Genomic DNA, 15988 nt, shown 5'->3' with positions numbered 1-15988 from the left:
ATAGGACCCAACTATTTATAGCAGTCTTTACTAGAAAAACAAAACCACCCCAATCATAATTTTCCCACTTCAGTTTCCCCCAGGAAACCAAATGACCCCTGATTTTAACAAGGAAGAAGACAGGAGAGTCATCTCTGAGGAGGAGCCCAGCCCAACCTTTGTATTTTTTCCTAAAACTGAGAGCCCAGTTTCCCAGATATTTTTGTGGTCTTTGTATATATTATCTTGGTTCTATTTAACTGCTCCACTGTATATGGATTTTCATGTTTCTCTGAATTCCTTACTTATACCTTTATTACTATATCCTAGTATTCTATTATATACACATAGTATAATTTAAAAAAAAAAAAATTGATACCCAATTGCCTTTTGGTTTAAGTATATCCTAGACCAGGGGTCCTCAAACTACACCTGCAGGCCAGATGTGGCAGCTGAGGACGATTATCCCACTCACCCAGGGCTATGAAGTTTCTTTATTTAAAGGCCCACAAAACAAAGTTTTTGTTTTTATTGTAGTGCGGCCCTCCAACAGTCTGAGGGACAGTGAATTGGCCCCCTCTTTAAAAAGTTTGAGTACCCCTGCCCTAGAAGGTTGCTGTCTTTTTCTTGAGGTACCTACTGAGTAATGCAGTCATTGAATTTAAGATGTAGATAGTTTAATCAATTTTCTTGTATAATTAGAAACTGAAATCTAGAATAATTGAACCATTTCACAAGTTTTTTTCTCTGAATTATTGTACCTGGATTCTTCATGGCCTTTTCATTGTCTTTTTTTTTTTCTTTTTTTTAATCATCTGTCCTCTTTGCCAGTTTATGAGGGGGGGATTTGTCTAAGGTTGCATTTCTTTTACTGTAAGTGATTTGAACAATATTTTAATGTAGGTCATTTATACTTAGTAATTCTTTAAAAAATTTCTTACATCCTTTGGTCACTTATCTATTGGGGATGTATCATTTCTACATTTTGTTTAGTTGCCAAATTTTTATTAATCATATTTTCTATAAATATTTTTCCTAACTGTTCTTTTTGTTTTAATTATATTGCTTTTTTGTTTGCAAAAATATATTTTGTATTATGTAATCAAGTATACCTCTCCTGTTCCCAACAGTTCCTTCTTTTTGTTGAAGTAAAAAAATTAGCTTTTCTCATAATTAATAAATCCATTTTTGTTCATCTTTTCTAGTAGGCTTTGATTTTATATTCTGGTTGGTCTCTCCAGTCAGAATTTACTGGAGTGTTTGGTGTAAGATATAGATCTGTTTTCCTTCCTTTCCAAATACAGACTTTTCCGGTTTTTATTTACTGAAACCCCTATCATAATATTATTATTTTGCTGTATTAATCCAACCATCTATGAACATTGAATGTCCTTCAACTTGTTTTAAGTATTTTAGTCTATTCTAGATGTATAGTCATTATATAGGGTCTCTGTAGTTGATTTATAATATATTTCTTTTAAGTGGTGTTTATTGTTATTTATTATCTTTATTCCTAGTAAATAAAAATGAAGATGATGTTTTGGGCTTAATATTATATCCTGTGACTCCAGTATATCCTGTGATTTAATGTTTCCATTAAATTTTTGGTCAGAGTGGCAGGATTTCCTTCTACCATGTTTATGTTATCTAAAAATAAATTTCATACTTTGTTTCTAAAATCAGTTTTTTCAAATATCTTTTTCCTTTCTTATTACAGCATCTTACTCTTGAAAATAAGAACCAATGTCATAAAATATTTCCTATCTAGACTGCTAGCCATTTAAGAGAGTGAAGATAATACTGGAAGTTGAGTTTGAGAGGAGAGTTAGTAAAGAGGAAAACTGGAAACTCATTATGCTCATTATGCCTTTCATGTTATATTAGTTCCACATTATGGAACTTTTGAGTATTTCTGTACAAGAATCTTAAAGATCAATAATACAGTATTAGATCTTTGGCATTCTCAGCATAAAGGGGTTTTAAACCAAGCTTATGTTAAAAAGTATTACGGGTACCTATAATTTGTGAATGGAATGTTACTGTGTATTTTAGGGGCTTGTCATATTTGCCAGCCACATAAACTATATGAAACACTCTCCAGATGTTTACCAGCTGTAAAAGACAGATAGTCTTTATTGTAGTATCTACTAGAAAACATGATTCTAGTTCTTGGCTCTTGCATATTACCTAAATAAAGCTTCCTGTTTTTAGAATGGTAATTGTACATGTAGTGCATGTCTCTATGGTGTCATAAAGTACTCTATAAACATGTAAAAATGTAAAATAACCCTTATTATCTTGGGGGGAAAAATTGTGTATTTTGTAAAACCCTCGATTCTGACATTTTGTGTTTTGTGTTATTTGCCGATTGCAAAACGTTGGTTTTGAAAAGTAAATTTTTGTCTTTTCACAGGTTCGAAAAGAAACCCAGAAACTAAGAGAATTTGAAGAAGGTCTAGTAAGCCAGTATAAATTTTATTTGGAAAATCTGGAACAAATAATTAAAGGTAAGATAATTTTTCAGTTTTTTGTTGGTATTTGCTCCAAAATATTTTATTTCAGAAGGAAAGAAGAATGACATTAACCACAAATGTTTATAATACATTCTTGAGAATTTCACCATAAGTTCATGCCTGGGGATGATGTTTTCTACCAAACTGCCTTTTTTTTTGGATCTCTTTCTCCACTCTCAAGAACAGACTTTGGACATAGATGAAGAAGGGAAGTAGACATGATCACCTGTGTCATTTACTTTGCACATATGGACTCTATTTTGGACTCATTTCCTGACTGGCAAGCTAGTTGGGGAGCACATGGGTTGTATACAATATTAGTTATTGAGGCAACATGGAGGAGTCAACCTGCACTCAAGAAGACCCGAGTTCAAAACTGGCCTCAAGCATTTGTTAGTTGTATGTCCTTGGGCAAGATCCTTAATCTTTGCCTTGCCTCAGTTTAATCATTTGTAAAGTGAGGGGGTTGTACATGATGATCTCTAAAGACCCTTATAGCTTTAAATTTAGGATATCTCTGAACTCCTGAATGTCATTGGCTTCTTTTTTTTTCCTTATTAACTATATCTGGCTTCCTAAGGCCCTTTTAAAATAGAGATTGGCAGAATTTGGGGATCTTTGTGAGTACCTGGTCAAACATACTCCTGGATTTTACTGCTAGGTGACAGTGGTAGCAATTAGCTTTTAAAATTCAAACATGGCTGTATTAATGGGCATAGTTGAACTATGCATTTTTTTTTCAGGTCAAATATATTGCTAAAGATGCTTTTTAAGTCGGCTTACCATGTATTTAACTTTTTGTTCTTATTTATAAATGATTGAATCATGCTAATAATTTGCTAACAGACATGCCTCTACAGAGGTCTTTGTGGGTAGATGACTCACAAGGAGGGGAAAGGGGTGTCTCTTGGACCAATGCTTTCAAACTCATAAAAGACAGTCTCTGTGGCCTTGTATTTATTAAAACAAAACAAAACAAAAAAAAAAACAACATATTACTGTTTTGTTAAGCATTTAATCTGGTTTAGGCTGTACCCAGGAGCTTTGAAAAGGCATCATGTATGACAGTTCTGTTTTGGAGGATTACATTATACCTGAGAATACAGAGTATGCACATGAAACAATTTGAAAACAAAATATGGATTACAGAAAACAATATAGTAGAGTAGAAATTGTATTTATGGTGATGTTAGCTGAAAGGGAGAATGCTAGGTTTAATTGAAAAATATTTCTATTGGAATTAAGGGATAGAAAAGAATAGATGGTGATGGAAGATAAAATATGAAGCACAGATATACATAGATGTGGAAGTGTCTTATTTAACAAGATTTTGGTGCTAGTTGACAGATTGATTTGGCTAAAAGGAAAGGCATGGGGAAAGAGTGATGAGAGATCGGGGTGAAGAGGTACGTTAAAAGCTAGTTGACAAATTTCTATTTAACAAATGTAATGGCTTCTGTTAGGAAGAAATGTGGATGTGATCTTAGGATGAGAGAGACAAATTACTAATTGCTGTTAAACTAGGCTCTTAAATTATTGCAGTAGCTTAGCTAGCTCTGTTTCTAGCCTCTCTCAAGTATGATTTACCTTCACAGAACCACCAGAAGACATAAATTGTAGAGAATGAGAGAGGTACAAAGGGGACAAACAGTATCAGTTTGATATTCTCATATATGCGATAGTGAAAGGTGAATGGGATGACACAGTATTGTCAGCTGGAATCACACCTTTACTAAGTATTTATTATTATTTTGGTGTTAGTCTGATGTGGATTTTCTAGTGGGGGAACACAGGACTTAGCCCCTGTCCTTGACTTTATGCAACACTGATTCATCGTATCATCATAGATCTAAAGCCAGGAGAGACCTTAGAGATCATCAGTCTGATCCCTTCATTCTGTTTTTGAGGACCAGAGGAATGATGGGACTTCTTGGTCAAGGTCAAACAAAGTCATAAGTGGCAGAACTGGGATTTGAGTCCTGGTGTTCTGACTGCTGTTACTCTATGTCCACTCACTATTCTGCCTCATGGAGACTTGGAGAAGAGTCCAGAAAATGTGATTAAGATATTTGCAGCCTATGCCAAAAGTCGATGGGTTTTAGTGTGTCATGGTAGCTAGAAAAGCCTGAATACGCTGATCTGAAATGTGGAGATTGAGAGGGGAATCTCCTGGAATCCTGGATGTGCCGATAGAGATGGGCAGCTCATTTCAGAGCATAGAAAGCGTTTAGGAGTCCCCAATATTGGGGGGGAAAGGGTAGTCTTAATTAAAGCTTTTAGGGGATATTGAGTGCAATGTTAGGAGGGAGGACAAAGCTGGATAGGAAAAGCTAGAACTTCTCCAGTGATGTCCTTGCTCAGTCTGTGACTGATAAAAGTTAATTAATGATGGACAGGGTTCTTCTGAATTAAGATTCTGAATAACCTCTGGGGAGAGTGACATTAATAAGTCTTAACTAATTTTTATCTCATCTAGTGTTGAGCACAGTGCTCTACAAAAAGTAGGTGCTTACTAAAATTCTGTTGGGAGAATAAATAGGGGACCACCCCCCTAAGTGGATGTAAGCATTGAATTAAAGTGACCTCCAGCCTCAATGGCTAACATGAGATTCTGTATTTGTAAACCACCCTAATTTTGAGTTCCCTGAGATTCTTTTATGCTGCTAATGTGGAGCTGAACTGAGTGTGCTACACTGTATCTGATAGTGTGTTATAGGGCTGCTAGAAAAGAGAAAGCTGAGAGACTGGAAGTAGAGGGGGATGGGCTCTGGGGAAGAAATCTGCCCATCTCATTCCCCTTTTCTTTTTGACTCCCTCAATAGTCATACAAAAGTGACCTAAGACAAACAAGAGGACATGATTCTGGGTGGAAGTATTCTATCTGAATATGACATTTTAAATGTAAAAAATCTAACTAGCGGTACTTTGCTGCTACTGAAGTTGTTGTCTTTCAAAATAATTGTTATTACTATATCAGTTTAAGGTTTTTAAGGATTTGATGGAGTGGGTAAGATGCTAGTTATTTCCATTATTAAAATTTACCTCTTAAAAAAAGGAAATATATCTTTCTCTTAGAGAGGTAGGTGACACATTAGTGTGCAATGTTATATAAACATTATCCCCATTTTTCTCCATTATGTAGGAGGTCTTGGAATGTGTATATATTTTGGGAAGTGATTATGATGGAGGAAAGGGACAGAAATAAAAAAGTTATTAAGGAAAAGACAAGTACTGTCTGTTAAATAAAATCTGCTTCTTAGAATTGGAATAAAAGCTAAGGATAGTCACATGAGAAATGCATATGCAAGATTGAATGGAATTTCTAAATCTTTAAATTTTCCCATCTATATACTAAAAGAGAAATTTGAAGAGATGAACAATCCAATTTGTTACATAATATATTTGGATACAAGTTCTGATTTAGGGCTCTTGTAACAATAACTTTGTGGGGTAAATTCAATAACCAAAGTTGTCTTTTGATTAGACTGGAAGCAAAGAAAACTGAAGAAAAGTAATGTTGTCTCCTTAAAGGCATATAAAGGTCTGGCACAGGTTGCTGTGAAGAGCTTGTGTGAGCTGTTGGTAGCACTCCCTCATTTTAACTTCCATAATAATATCATCGTATTGATTGTCCCTCTTATGAATGACAAGTCAAAACTGGTATGTATTCTTAAATGTTCATTTTGTTAGAAAAGGTTTAAAAACAATCATTACAAAATCACCAAAATTAGATATCTATCTCCCATTTTATCTCTGTTTCTGTTACGCCTAATAATGTTTCTTTACAGGTTAGATTAAAAAAAATTAGCAAAACTATCAAGAAAATTTTAATTATTATTTCTTTAGCAATTTTTTTGCATGTTCTTTTTTTGATTTCTAAATTTTTAAAAATGTGATTTTAAACAGTCATGAGTTCTGTATACACAGAACAAAAAGGATTATACAGAAACTATTTTGTACAATTTTAATTTTTAAAAAGCAGATTATAAATGCAATATATAGCTTTCAAAAAATGCCATTTCTCTGTGATTCTTTGTCCTTCTTATTCTTTGAATTTAAATAATGCTTCACTGACCCCTTTTTCCCTCTCTTTTTGTAAAGGAGGGAGGGCGAGTAGTGTTGGCCTTATTTTCATCCCTTTCAGTGGCTTCCCCAGCAAGGAAGGGATAACTTTTAAAATAAATATCTATGGTCAAGCCAAATAATCCTATTTAGGCCACATTCCAAAAAGGTATCTCATTCTTTTATTTTGAGCCCATCACATTTGTCAAGAGATGGATAGTATGCTCATAAGTCTTCTGGAATCATGATTATAACTTCTGATCAATATTCTTAGAAGCACTTTGGAGTTTTTTGTCTTTTCATTGTTGTTGTTACTTTATAAATTGCTTTTTTGGTTCTAATTTTAACTTCATTTTATATAAGTTCTTCCCATATTTTTTGAAAGCTTTTCCTTTTGTCATTTCTTATGTCTCAATAATACTGTCTTACTTTCCTATACCATAAGTTTAGCCATTCCCCAATAGATGAGAATGCTTTCTTCTGCATTTTTTTTTTTGTTTGTTTTTTGTTTATAGATTTACTAGCAGTACTGACTCAAAGGTCACAGTTTAGTGACACTTTGAATATAGTTCTAAATTACTTTCCAGAATAGCTGGACCATATTATAGTTTTAACAACATTGTATTAGTGTATCTGTTCCTGCATGTCCTACAGATCTTTATTGATGTGAAGTGGAACTGAGATTGTTTTAATAAACATTTTTCTAATTAGTGATTTGGAACTATTCTTTTTTTTTTTTTTTTTAACTGTTTATCTGTGGGGAATGGCTCTTGTTCTTATAATTAGAATGGATATGAAACCTTTAGCAGAGAAATTTTTTCCAAGTTAGCAGATTTAGATTTAATTGTATGTAAAATGGTACTGTGCTTTGTGTTTCAGATTTCTGAAATGTGTTGTGAGGCAGTACAGAAGCTCTTTAAACAAGATAAACTGGGCCATGCCTCTCTTGGTGTTATTAAAGTAATATCTGGTTTTGTGAAGAGTCAAAATTATGTTGTTAGGCCAGAGGTAAAGATTTATTTTCTTTCTTAGATTCTTATTCTGGATGTAAAAATATATTTCATAATTGCAATAGCCCTCCTATCCTATTTTTCCTGAGTAATCACAGATTATTGCAGTTGTACTTAAATTTTTTGGAGGTGAGGTTTCTGGATTTGTAATTTATTGTTATAGGAAACTCCTGCCACTCACATAGTACTGTTGTCTTGGCTGCCTAAGGGACTGAGAAACTCACTGACTAATTAGATGGGATGGTGGGACTTGACTCCAGATCTTCCTGACACTAGGATTGCCTTTTATAAATCTAGTGGGAGAAAACTTTGAGTCTTTACTTTAGATAGAAATTGAGAGATTTTTTAAAGATCAGGTATGAACATAAATTTAGACCTTTTTAATAAGGGAATTATAGTAGTGGTAAATAATCAGGAGGAGGCATTGTAACAGAATTGCTAAGGTATTAAATTTAAAGAGGAGCAGAATTTGAATTCCAATACTTCCTACATGTCATGATATATTTTTGAGTTTCAATTTCCTTTTATGTACAATAAGAAGGAATTGGACTAGATGACCTTTAAGGTCTTTTTAAACTCTAAATCCTATGACCTAATAGTTTCCTGGATTTAATATTATTATTACTTACAGTTTTTCCCTCGAAACATTTAAAATGTTAGGAAAAAATTTATAATGGACCTCCAACTTGCTGATAAGTGATATTTATGTAACACTTTAAAGTTTTCAGGCTGCTTTATATCTATTATTTCACTTGAGCTCCCCACGGAATTCAAAGGCCAGGTTTATGCTTTTAGGTTTTCTTTTTGAGAAGCCTAAGTAGATATTCCTCCAATCAGAAATACTCTTTATGTACTGAGAATTTTGTATTTTGGAATAGCTATTGAGGTTCATGACTTTATTCCTGGCATTGTTGTTTTTTGCTTTGTATGGTTTTCCAGAAGAAAGAATAGGGTTTCAAACCACTTGGGGTTTTTGTGGGGTTTTTTTTTTCTTCTTTTTTTTTTGGACAACAAATTATTTTTGCTGTACTCATACATGTACTTCTTGTGACTCATTAATAAAACAAACATTCCCCTTAACTTGACAATGCTGGTCTAAGTTTTCAAGAGCATTTTGATTGAGAACATGTAGGAATAAAATTAAGGCAGGGAAGTGTTGGTTAGCATTTTTTGGCATCTTGGAAACAGCTTTTTAAAAAAATCTAATCACCCCTCAGATAACTTTTTCTAGTCTGCTACCATTGGAAACATTTAATCATTCCCATATTTTTAATTACTCCATCCCCATACCCTTTTATCTGACATTTCATAGTAAAGATTGTTGTGGGAAATGAGAAAAAAGTTTCAAATAGAAGATAAAATGCAGTTTTTTTGGGAAGAATGTTTAAAATAATTCTTGATAATTCTTTTGCTATGTCAGATTTTCTGCAACATGTTTTCTTTTCTTTTCTTTTTTTTTTTTTTTTTTTAAATCATTAGTTGTTAAAATCATTCCTGTATCTAAGAATCAAAGAAATAGAAGTGAAGAAAGACACAGAAGACATCAATGCACCAAAAAAGTTCATGTCTTACAAGGAGAAGAGAAAATCCCTTTCAAGAATGCAAAGGAAGGTCTGAGTTCTTTTTTCTTTTATTGATTGTTGTATTTGACTTGTGCAATCATAGAAAAATCTAAGGTTTAAAGAATCATAATTTAGTTCTTATAAATAAGTACTTTGTCAGATCAACTTGCAGGGATCATTGTAGCAGTCAGTAAAGTAAGCTGTTAAAAGTCTTCTTTGGGCCAGAGTTGGGAGTAGCTGGTGGCGCAGTGGATGGAATCCCAGCTCTGGAATCAGGAGGATCTGAATTCAAATCTGGGCAAGTCACTTAACCCCAATTTGCCTTGTTGTGGGGAAAAAACCAAAAAGAGAAGTAAGAAAAACCTTCTTTGGGTGAGGAACTGCTGGTGCCCAGAAATGGGAAGACTGGTGAATGACCTTTGCTTTTAAGGAGCTGACAGTTTAGCTGAGGGAAATACTATAGATATATATGGCTGTGTGCCTCTGTATAAACATGTGCAATGTGTCATTTGTGTTCATGTGATAGATACATATACACATATACATGTATAATCTTCACTTTTCTCCACTTATACAACCACCATTCCACACTCAGGTTCTCATTGTTTCTTAACTAGATTATTATAATTTGTTTCCCTCTTTCAGGTCTTTCCTCGCTTCAATCTGTCCTTCTCCATATTCCCTTTCTCGGGTTTTCCCAGCTGCCCGTATCTTCCCTGAAAGATAACCAAGTATCTACTTTGTTGGTGTCCTTTATGACGATATATGAGCCTCTTCTGTCCTCTGTTAGAAGTTATGCTTTCAGAGGGCAAGAACCACACAGTGGTCTCTGGCACTTAGCACTGTTTTGGCCCATAGTAGGTATTTAATAAATGTTTGCTCTTTAATCATTAGATCAAGCAGTTGGTATATGGCAGTGGAGATTCCCTGGCTTATTGGTTCTTTTATTAGAAGAGACAACTTTTAATTTAAAAATTTTTTTGTTGATGTATGTGTTAAATTTTGTTTCCCTCCATTTTTAGTGGAAGAAAGCAGAGGAGAAACTGGAACGAGAGCTTCGGGAAGCAGAGGCTTCGGAGAGTACTGAAAAAAAGTTGAAATTGGTGAGCACTATGGGGGAGTTTCGTTTTATATGTGAAGCTTTATATGAAGCTGATAGGATTCTGTGTGGATGAAAGGTATCTTATCTTCATTTCACTTTGTCAGAGGTCAGAAGTTTATTTTTAAAGGAAGAAAACTAAGGTTTCAGTGTGTAGTCTTAGTACCTCAGAAGAAAATGAAGTTTTATTGACTTTTTTTGGTACCTCTTCCCATAGCACACAGAGACGCTGAACATGGTGTTTGTTACCTACTTTAGAATACTGAAGAAAGCCCAGAGGTCACCTCTTCTGCCAGCAGTCCTAGAAGGTCTTGCCAAGTAAGGTCTCTGTAGTTGGGACAGTTTTTATTTGTTTATAAAGTACAACAGATGTGATGAGTATAGGTTCTGAGAGACTTGATAAAAGATTATCAGATCAGTAAGCTTTTATTAGATGAAAAGTACGAGTTAAAACACAATCAATGAGTTATCCTGCTTGATAAAAGCTGACCTTCTAATGAGGAAAGACATGGTTTATTGTTTGCATGTTGTCTCCTCTTCAGGCTTCAGAGGAGGGATTGTTTTTTCCCTTTTATGTCCCCAGTGCTTAGCATAGTACCTGAAGCAAAATTCAAAAGATAGGTTGGTGTCAAATTGTGTAGGGCAGAGATATAAAACGTGCTCCCCACAAGACCAACTGCATAGGAATCTGATAAAAATATAGTTGGGAAATACTTAACAAAATTATCACGTTGTTTTAAAACTAGACCAGTGTGTGACCACGGGGATCTTTAGCCTGCAGATTAGTGGCTTTTATTTCTATTTGACTTTGATGCTATTGTTATAAGACTTGAAAAGCCAAAAGGAGATTTATATTTTATTCTGTAGGTAATAGGGAGCTCTTGTAGTTGATAGAGTTGGAGAGTGACATAGTTAGATTTATACTTTGGTAGTACTGTACAGGATGGGCTAGAGTCAGGGAGATTTAAGATGGAGGTAGCAGACTGCATTCTTTGGTTTGTTCAATAGCCAAGAATTGTTTTTACATTTTAAAGGTGGTTTTTATTGTATTTGAAAACATAAAACATTGTTAGTTTGTGGACCCTCCAACAAGCTGACCTCAGCCCCGATTTAGGAGGGAGATGTGATGAGTACTTGAACTAAAAGGTCAGAGGGACATGGAGAGAGAAGCAGCAACATTGTGTGATCCATTGGCCGTGTGGGGCCAAGGAGAGTGAGGGTTTGGGGGTAATGTATGAGTTTATGGACCTGGGAAAACAAGGATTTCAGGAGAAGCAGGAGATGAGAGAGTTTGGGAGTGAAAGATAAATCAGTTCAGTTTTGACCAGATTGAGTTTGAAAAGTCTAGTAGCTAATTGGTGATTGTGGGCTTGGGAGAGGGGATGTTCAGATTTATCTGTGACATCATTGGCTTATCTACTCCCCTCAGTTGAAAATTGATGACTATTTGTTTTACTTTCCTGGTTTCTCATTTATACCTCTTGACTGCTTTCTTATGTCTTTATTAAATTCTCCACTTCACTTTATTTTTTCCTCTCTATTTTGAAAATCAGTTTTTATTGAATATTTTTGTTTTGATAACACCTTCATTATTCAATATAAGCCTCCTTTTATTTCCCAGACACCAATTCTTCCAAGGACCTGAAGTCCAGTGCCTTTTCCTCTTCTTTCTTCCACTCATGAAGCACAGTTTCTCTTGTTGCATGGTCACCCATCCTAGTCCAAGTGCTATTTGCCCAGGTTATGCTCCCTATTCAGCCACCAACACCTTCCCCTACATGCCCACTCCCTACACCCCCCCATCCCTGGGTTGATTTTCAGTTTGTTTCCTTGGGGCTCGTCACCATCAAGGCTGAGGTAAACCTTGGCCAGATTAAGTAGAAAGAGCAACTGCACTGAGAGTCTGCTGATGAGCTACCCCCTCAACCCCCCAATCATTAATATTAGAGGCATATGGCCCTTTGAATCGGCTCATCATTATTAACTGAGGGCAGTTTCTTTGGGATTGTTCCAGTGCCTAATATTATGCTTTCACAGACTCAAGGCATTGGCTCAGGTATGTCTACAGTATTTCGATATGCAAGGGGAATTCAGAAACTGCTTACTTTTGCATTTGGCTTGACACCTGACAAAATTTGGACTCTACCTATGAACATTTTTAGAGTAGTGTCCTTGTAACCCCAGCATTTCCTGGTTAGTTCCTCAGACAGTTTGTTCAGGTTAGAAGTTGTAGATAGTTACTAATCTGCACTGATGGGTAGACTTTTGACAGTGGGATTTTCTTAAATTGACAATAGAGGTCTGGACCAAGAAAGATGCTTTTTTTCATGATGCTTTTAAGCTTCATTCCCAGCTGTTTGTCATGCCTTTGGTATACTCTTATCTTTGAGTATAATCTGTTGTTTCATTATAGGTTTGCACATCTCATAAATGTGGAGTTTTTTGATGACTTATTAGTCGTTCTGCATACTCTCATAGAGTCTGGCGTAAGTAATTTTGTTGATGGATTATTTGTCAGAATGTGACATTTTCAAGCATGTTTCCTAACATCCATCTTTACTTATAGGAACTAAGTTACCGAGAGTGCCTTCATTGTGTTCATACTGCTTTCCACATTCTTTCTGGCCAAGGTAAGTTTTCTACTAAGTAAAGTGTTGGTGACCTGCAGCATGGATGGAACTGTGCTTCATATGTGGTTTTCTGTTTTAAATAGGTGATGTTCTAAATATCGATCCTATGAAGTTCTATACACATCTCTACAAAACCTTGTTTAAATTACATGCAGGTATGTTCATGATAATTCATATTTTTAATCAGATATATTTTATTGATATTGAACATTGATTTTGAAATCAGATTTGTCACAACACTTCAGTTTTTAATAGGCTGATATGAAGTGACTACAGTAAAATTGGAAAATAGTTTCCCCTTTTGATCAACTAGCACAATTTTGAGTAGACTGAAATATGATAGAATTATTTTTGTCATTAGGATCTTTCAAGGCAAATCAGGCCACTTTTTCTTTTCTTTCCAATTGTTTAGTTCATTTCATTAAAGCATAGTGCTCAGCAGGAGTCTTATTTTTGGCTGAAGGGTCCTTTACAGGAGACATCAATGATACTACTCACCTGACATTAAGCACTGTCTGGGATAATGGAGTGGCTGCTTAGTTGTTCTGAAGCTAGGAATTTAGTGTTTGAATAATGAATGAGTGCTTGGATTTAGTAAAATTTAGATCAAAAAGAAAGAAAAAGCAGACAACAAAAAAAATGGTGAAAATACTATGTTGTGATCCACATTCAGTCCCCATAGCCCTCTCTCTGGGTGCAGATGGCTCTCTCCATCTCAAGTTTATTGGAATTGGCCTGAATCATCTCATTGTTGAAAAGAGCCAAATCAGTTGATCATAATAATCTTTTTGTTACCATATACAATGTTCTCTTGTTACTCAGCATCAGTTCATGTAAGTCTCTCCATGGCTCTCTGAAATCATCCTTCTGGTCATTTCTTATAAAACCATAATATTCCATTACATTCATATGCCATCTTACTCAGCCATTCGCCCCCCCCCACCCCGCTCCCCCCCGATGGGCATCCATTCAGTTTCTAGTCCCTTTTTACTACAAAAAGGGCTACCACAAACATTTTTACACATGTGGGTCCTTGGATGTTCTTTTACCCTTGTAATATGCAAATTCAATTTAAACCTTTTCAGATAGCCCTTAGAGTGGAAAAATGCTTCTCTAACTGGCTGCTGGCAGTGCAGGTGGTGATGGAAAGGATGGAAGGAAGCATGGGAGGGAATTCTGAGGAAGCTGTGGAGATGAGTGGGGCAAGAACACATTGTGGGTTGGAGTTTTGGGTGTATGTGTCACATGCTTGTATGTGATGTTCAGTCATTTTTCAATCATGTCTAATTCTTCATGATCCTATTTGAAGTTTTCTTAGCAATGATACTGAAGTGGTTGGCCCTTCTTCCTCCAGCTCATTTTACAGATGAAGAAACTGAGGCAAAATGACTTGCCTAGGATTACACAACTAATAAGTATCTGAGGCTGGATTTGAACTCAGAAAGAGAGGAATCTTCCTGACTCCAGGCCCAGAACTCTGCTTGCTGCACTACCTAGCTGCCTTATTTTTGTAATAGTCCTCTAGTAAGCTACAATCCTTATAGTTAGTCAGAGACATACTTAATCTCCATGTCATTGGGACTGAAAATCTGTTCTGTATCACTGGTAGATGAATGATAGGAGCCCATTGAGCTTTGGAACTGAGGGGAGCCTTCCCTGAGGTTTTTGGATGAAAAAGTACAAGAAACCCATCCTGAAATGATCTTTGCTCTCTGTGCTAGGTGCTACTAATGAAGATGTTGAAATTGTCCTTCAATGTCTTGACGTTATGCTGACCAAACGCAGAAAACAGGTTTCTCAACAGCGAGCCCTTGCTTTCATAAAACGCCTTTGCACCTTAGCTCTTCACGTTCTACCAGATTCAAGTATTGGCATTCTAGCAACCAACAGAGTTTTGATGCATGTGAGTGTTGGGAATGCACTTGAAGAAAGCCCTTGATACTTTTGTGTGGGGACTGAAAGGAGAGGGTATAGCTTTTTGGTTTCATGCTATGTTATCTTGAAGATAAGTCAGAGGAATCTTAAAAGGATGCATAACCCTTTCCTCTGTGGCTCTGTTTTTAGACTTTTCCAAAGACAGATCTACTGCTTGACAATGAATCTCAGGGGAGTGGAATTTTTCTTCCTGAACTGGATGAGCCAGAGTACTGCAATGCTCAGAACACTGCTCTTTGGGAATTGCATGCACTTCGGGTGAGATTTAGTGTCTCCTTTAGGAGGCAGAGCTTTTTTAGTCTTATGGTCTTTAAATAACTATTTCTACTATGGTAGTTAATAAATTGATCTCCTATGGACATTAGTTTCATGTCAATTGCTGCCAAATTTCTCATAATAGATAGTATATTTGGTTTTGTTCCTTGACTGGTAGAGACCTTATAGTCAAGCCACCTCTTTTATATTGATGAGGAACTCTAGTTCAAGGTTACTTATAATTATAAGTATGTAAGTCAACACCAAAGGACCATAGACATTATATTATCCACTTCCAGAGAAAGAATTGACAAATAGAAGTATGTTTAGTATGGTTTTTATGCAAATGCCTGTAGTCATTATGTACTTTTCTTTCAGAGACATTATCATCCTGTGGTTCAGAGATTTGCATCTCATCTGATTGCTGGAGCGCCCTCTGAAGGTTCTGAAGCTCTCAGACCAGATTTAAGTCGGAGGTGATGGTCATAGTACAACACCTTAAAACAAAACTTAGGAGTCCGTTGATTATGGTTTATTCATCACTGTAGACTTAAATTGGTTTATGTACTTGATTGCATTTACACTTTATTTTGGGGGGACCTCAATTTTATTCTGAATGCCAGTTTTATTCCTTCTTGGCTATTGGAAGTTCTGAAAACATTAGGACATTTCTTTGCAAAAGAGAGCAAAGATAGTTTAGGTAGGAAAGAGATGACAGTGAAGATGAAGGTTGATAAGGATTCAGGATGTACTAGAGAACAGAAAAGGAGATTCCTGCTAACCTGGTGACTGATCCCAGCAAACCTATGCATGTTGTTGAGGAAACTTGATTACTGAAGGGGCTGCAGCTGAATGTCTCTCCTCAGTGTAGAGGACGGCTCTTTTTAGGGACTACACTCCTGACAGCTTGTCCTCATCTTGTTCTTTCCTGCTTGGCACTGAT

At 35.7% G+C, this 15988-nt stretch overlaps 1 protein-coding gene across 2 annotated transcripts in view; it reads left to right on the top strand.

The window, feature by feature from the left end:
• Nucleotides 1-15988, top strand: part of NOC3L (NOC3 like DNA replication regulator) — a 32755-nt gene that overhangs the window by 10087 nt on the left and 6680 nt on the right. For both annotated transcript variants that reach the window (XM_023495073.2, XM_012540441.3), the window contains exons 8-19: nt 2393-2486; nt 5977-6152; nt 7434-7562; nt 9044-9175; nt 10149-10229; nt 10443-10543; nt 12639-12711; nt 12792-12855; nt 12939-13010; nt 14577-14758; nt 14920-15048; nt 15424-15521. In XM_023495073.2, coding sequence (XP_023350841.1) covers nt 2393-2486; nt 5977-6152; nt 7434-7562; nt 9044-9175; nt 10149-10229; nt 10443-10543; nt 12639-12711; nt 12792-12855; nt 12939-13010; nt 14577-14758; nt 14920-15048; nt 15424-15521 — 1331 coding nt within the window. The remainder of the gene's footprint in view (nt 1-2392; nt 2487-5976; nt 6153-7433; nt 7563-9043; nt 9176-10148; nt 10230-10442; nt 10544-12638; nt 12712-12791; nt 12856-12938; nt 13011-14576; nt 14759-14919; nt 15049-15423; nt 15522-15988) is intronic.

Source organism: Sarcophilus harrisii, chromosome 2, assembly GCF_902635505.1.
Source record: "Sarcophilus harrisii chromosome 2, mSarHar1.11, whole genome shotgun sequence".
NCBI lineage: Eukaryota > Metazoa > Chordata > Mammalia > Dasyuromorphia > Dasyuridae > Sarcophilus > Sarcophilus harrisii.
The sequence above is the reverse complement of the archived record's forward strand: the minus strand, read 5'-3'. Positions and strand labels throughout refer to the sequence as shown.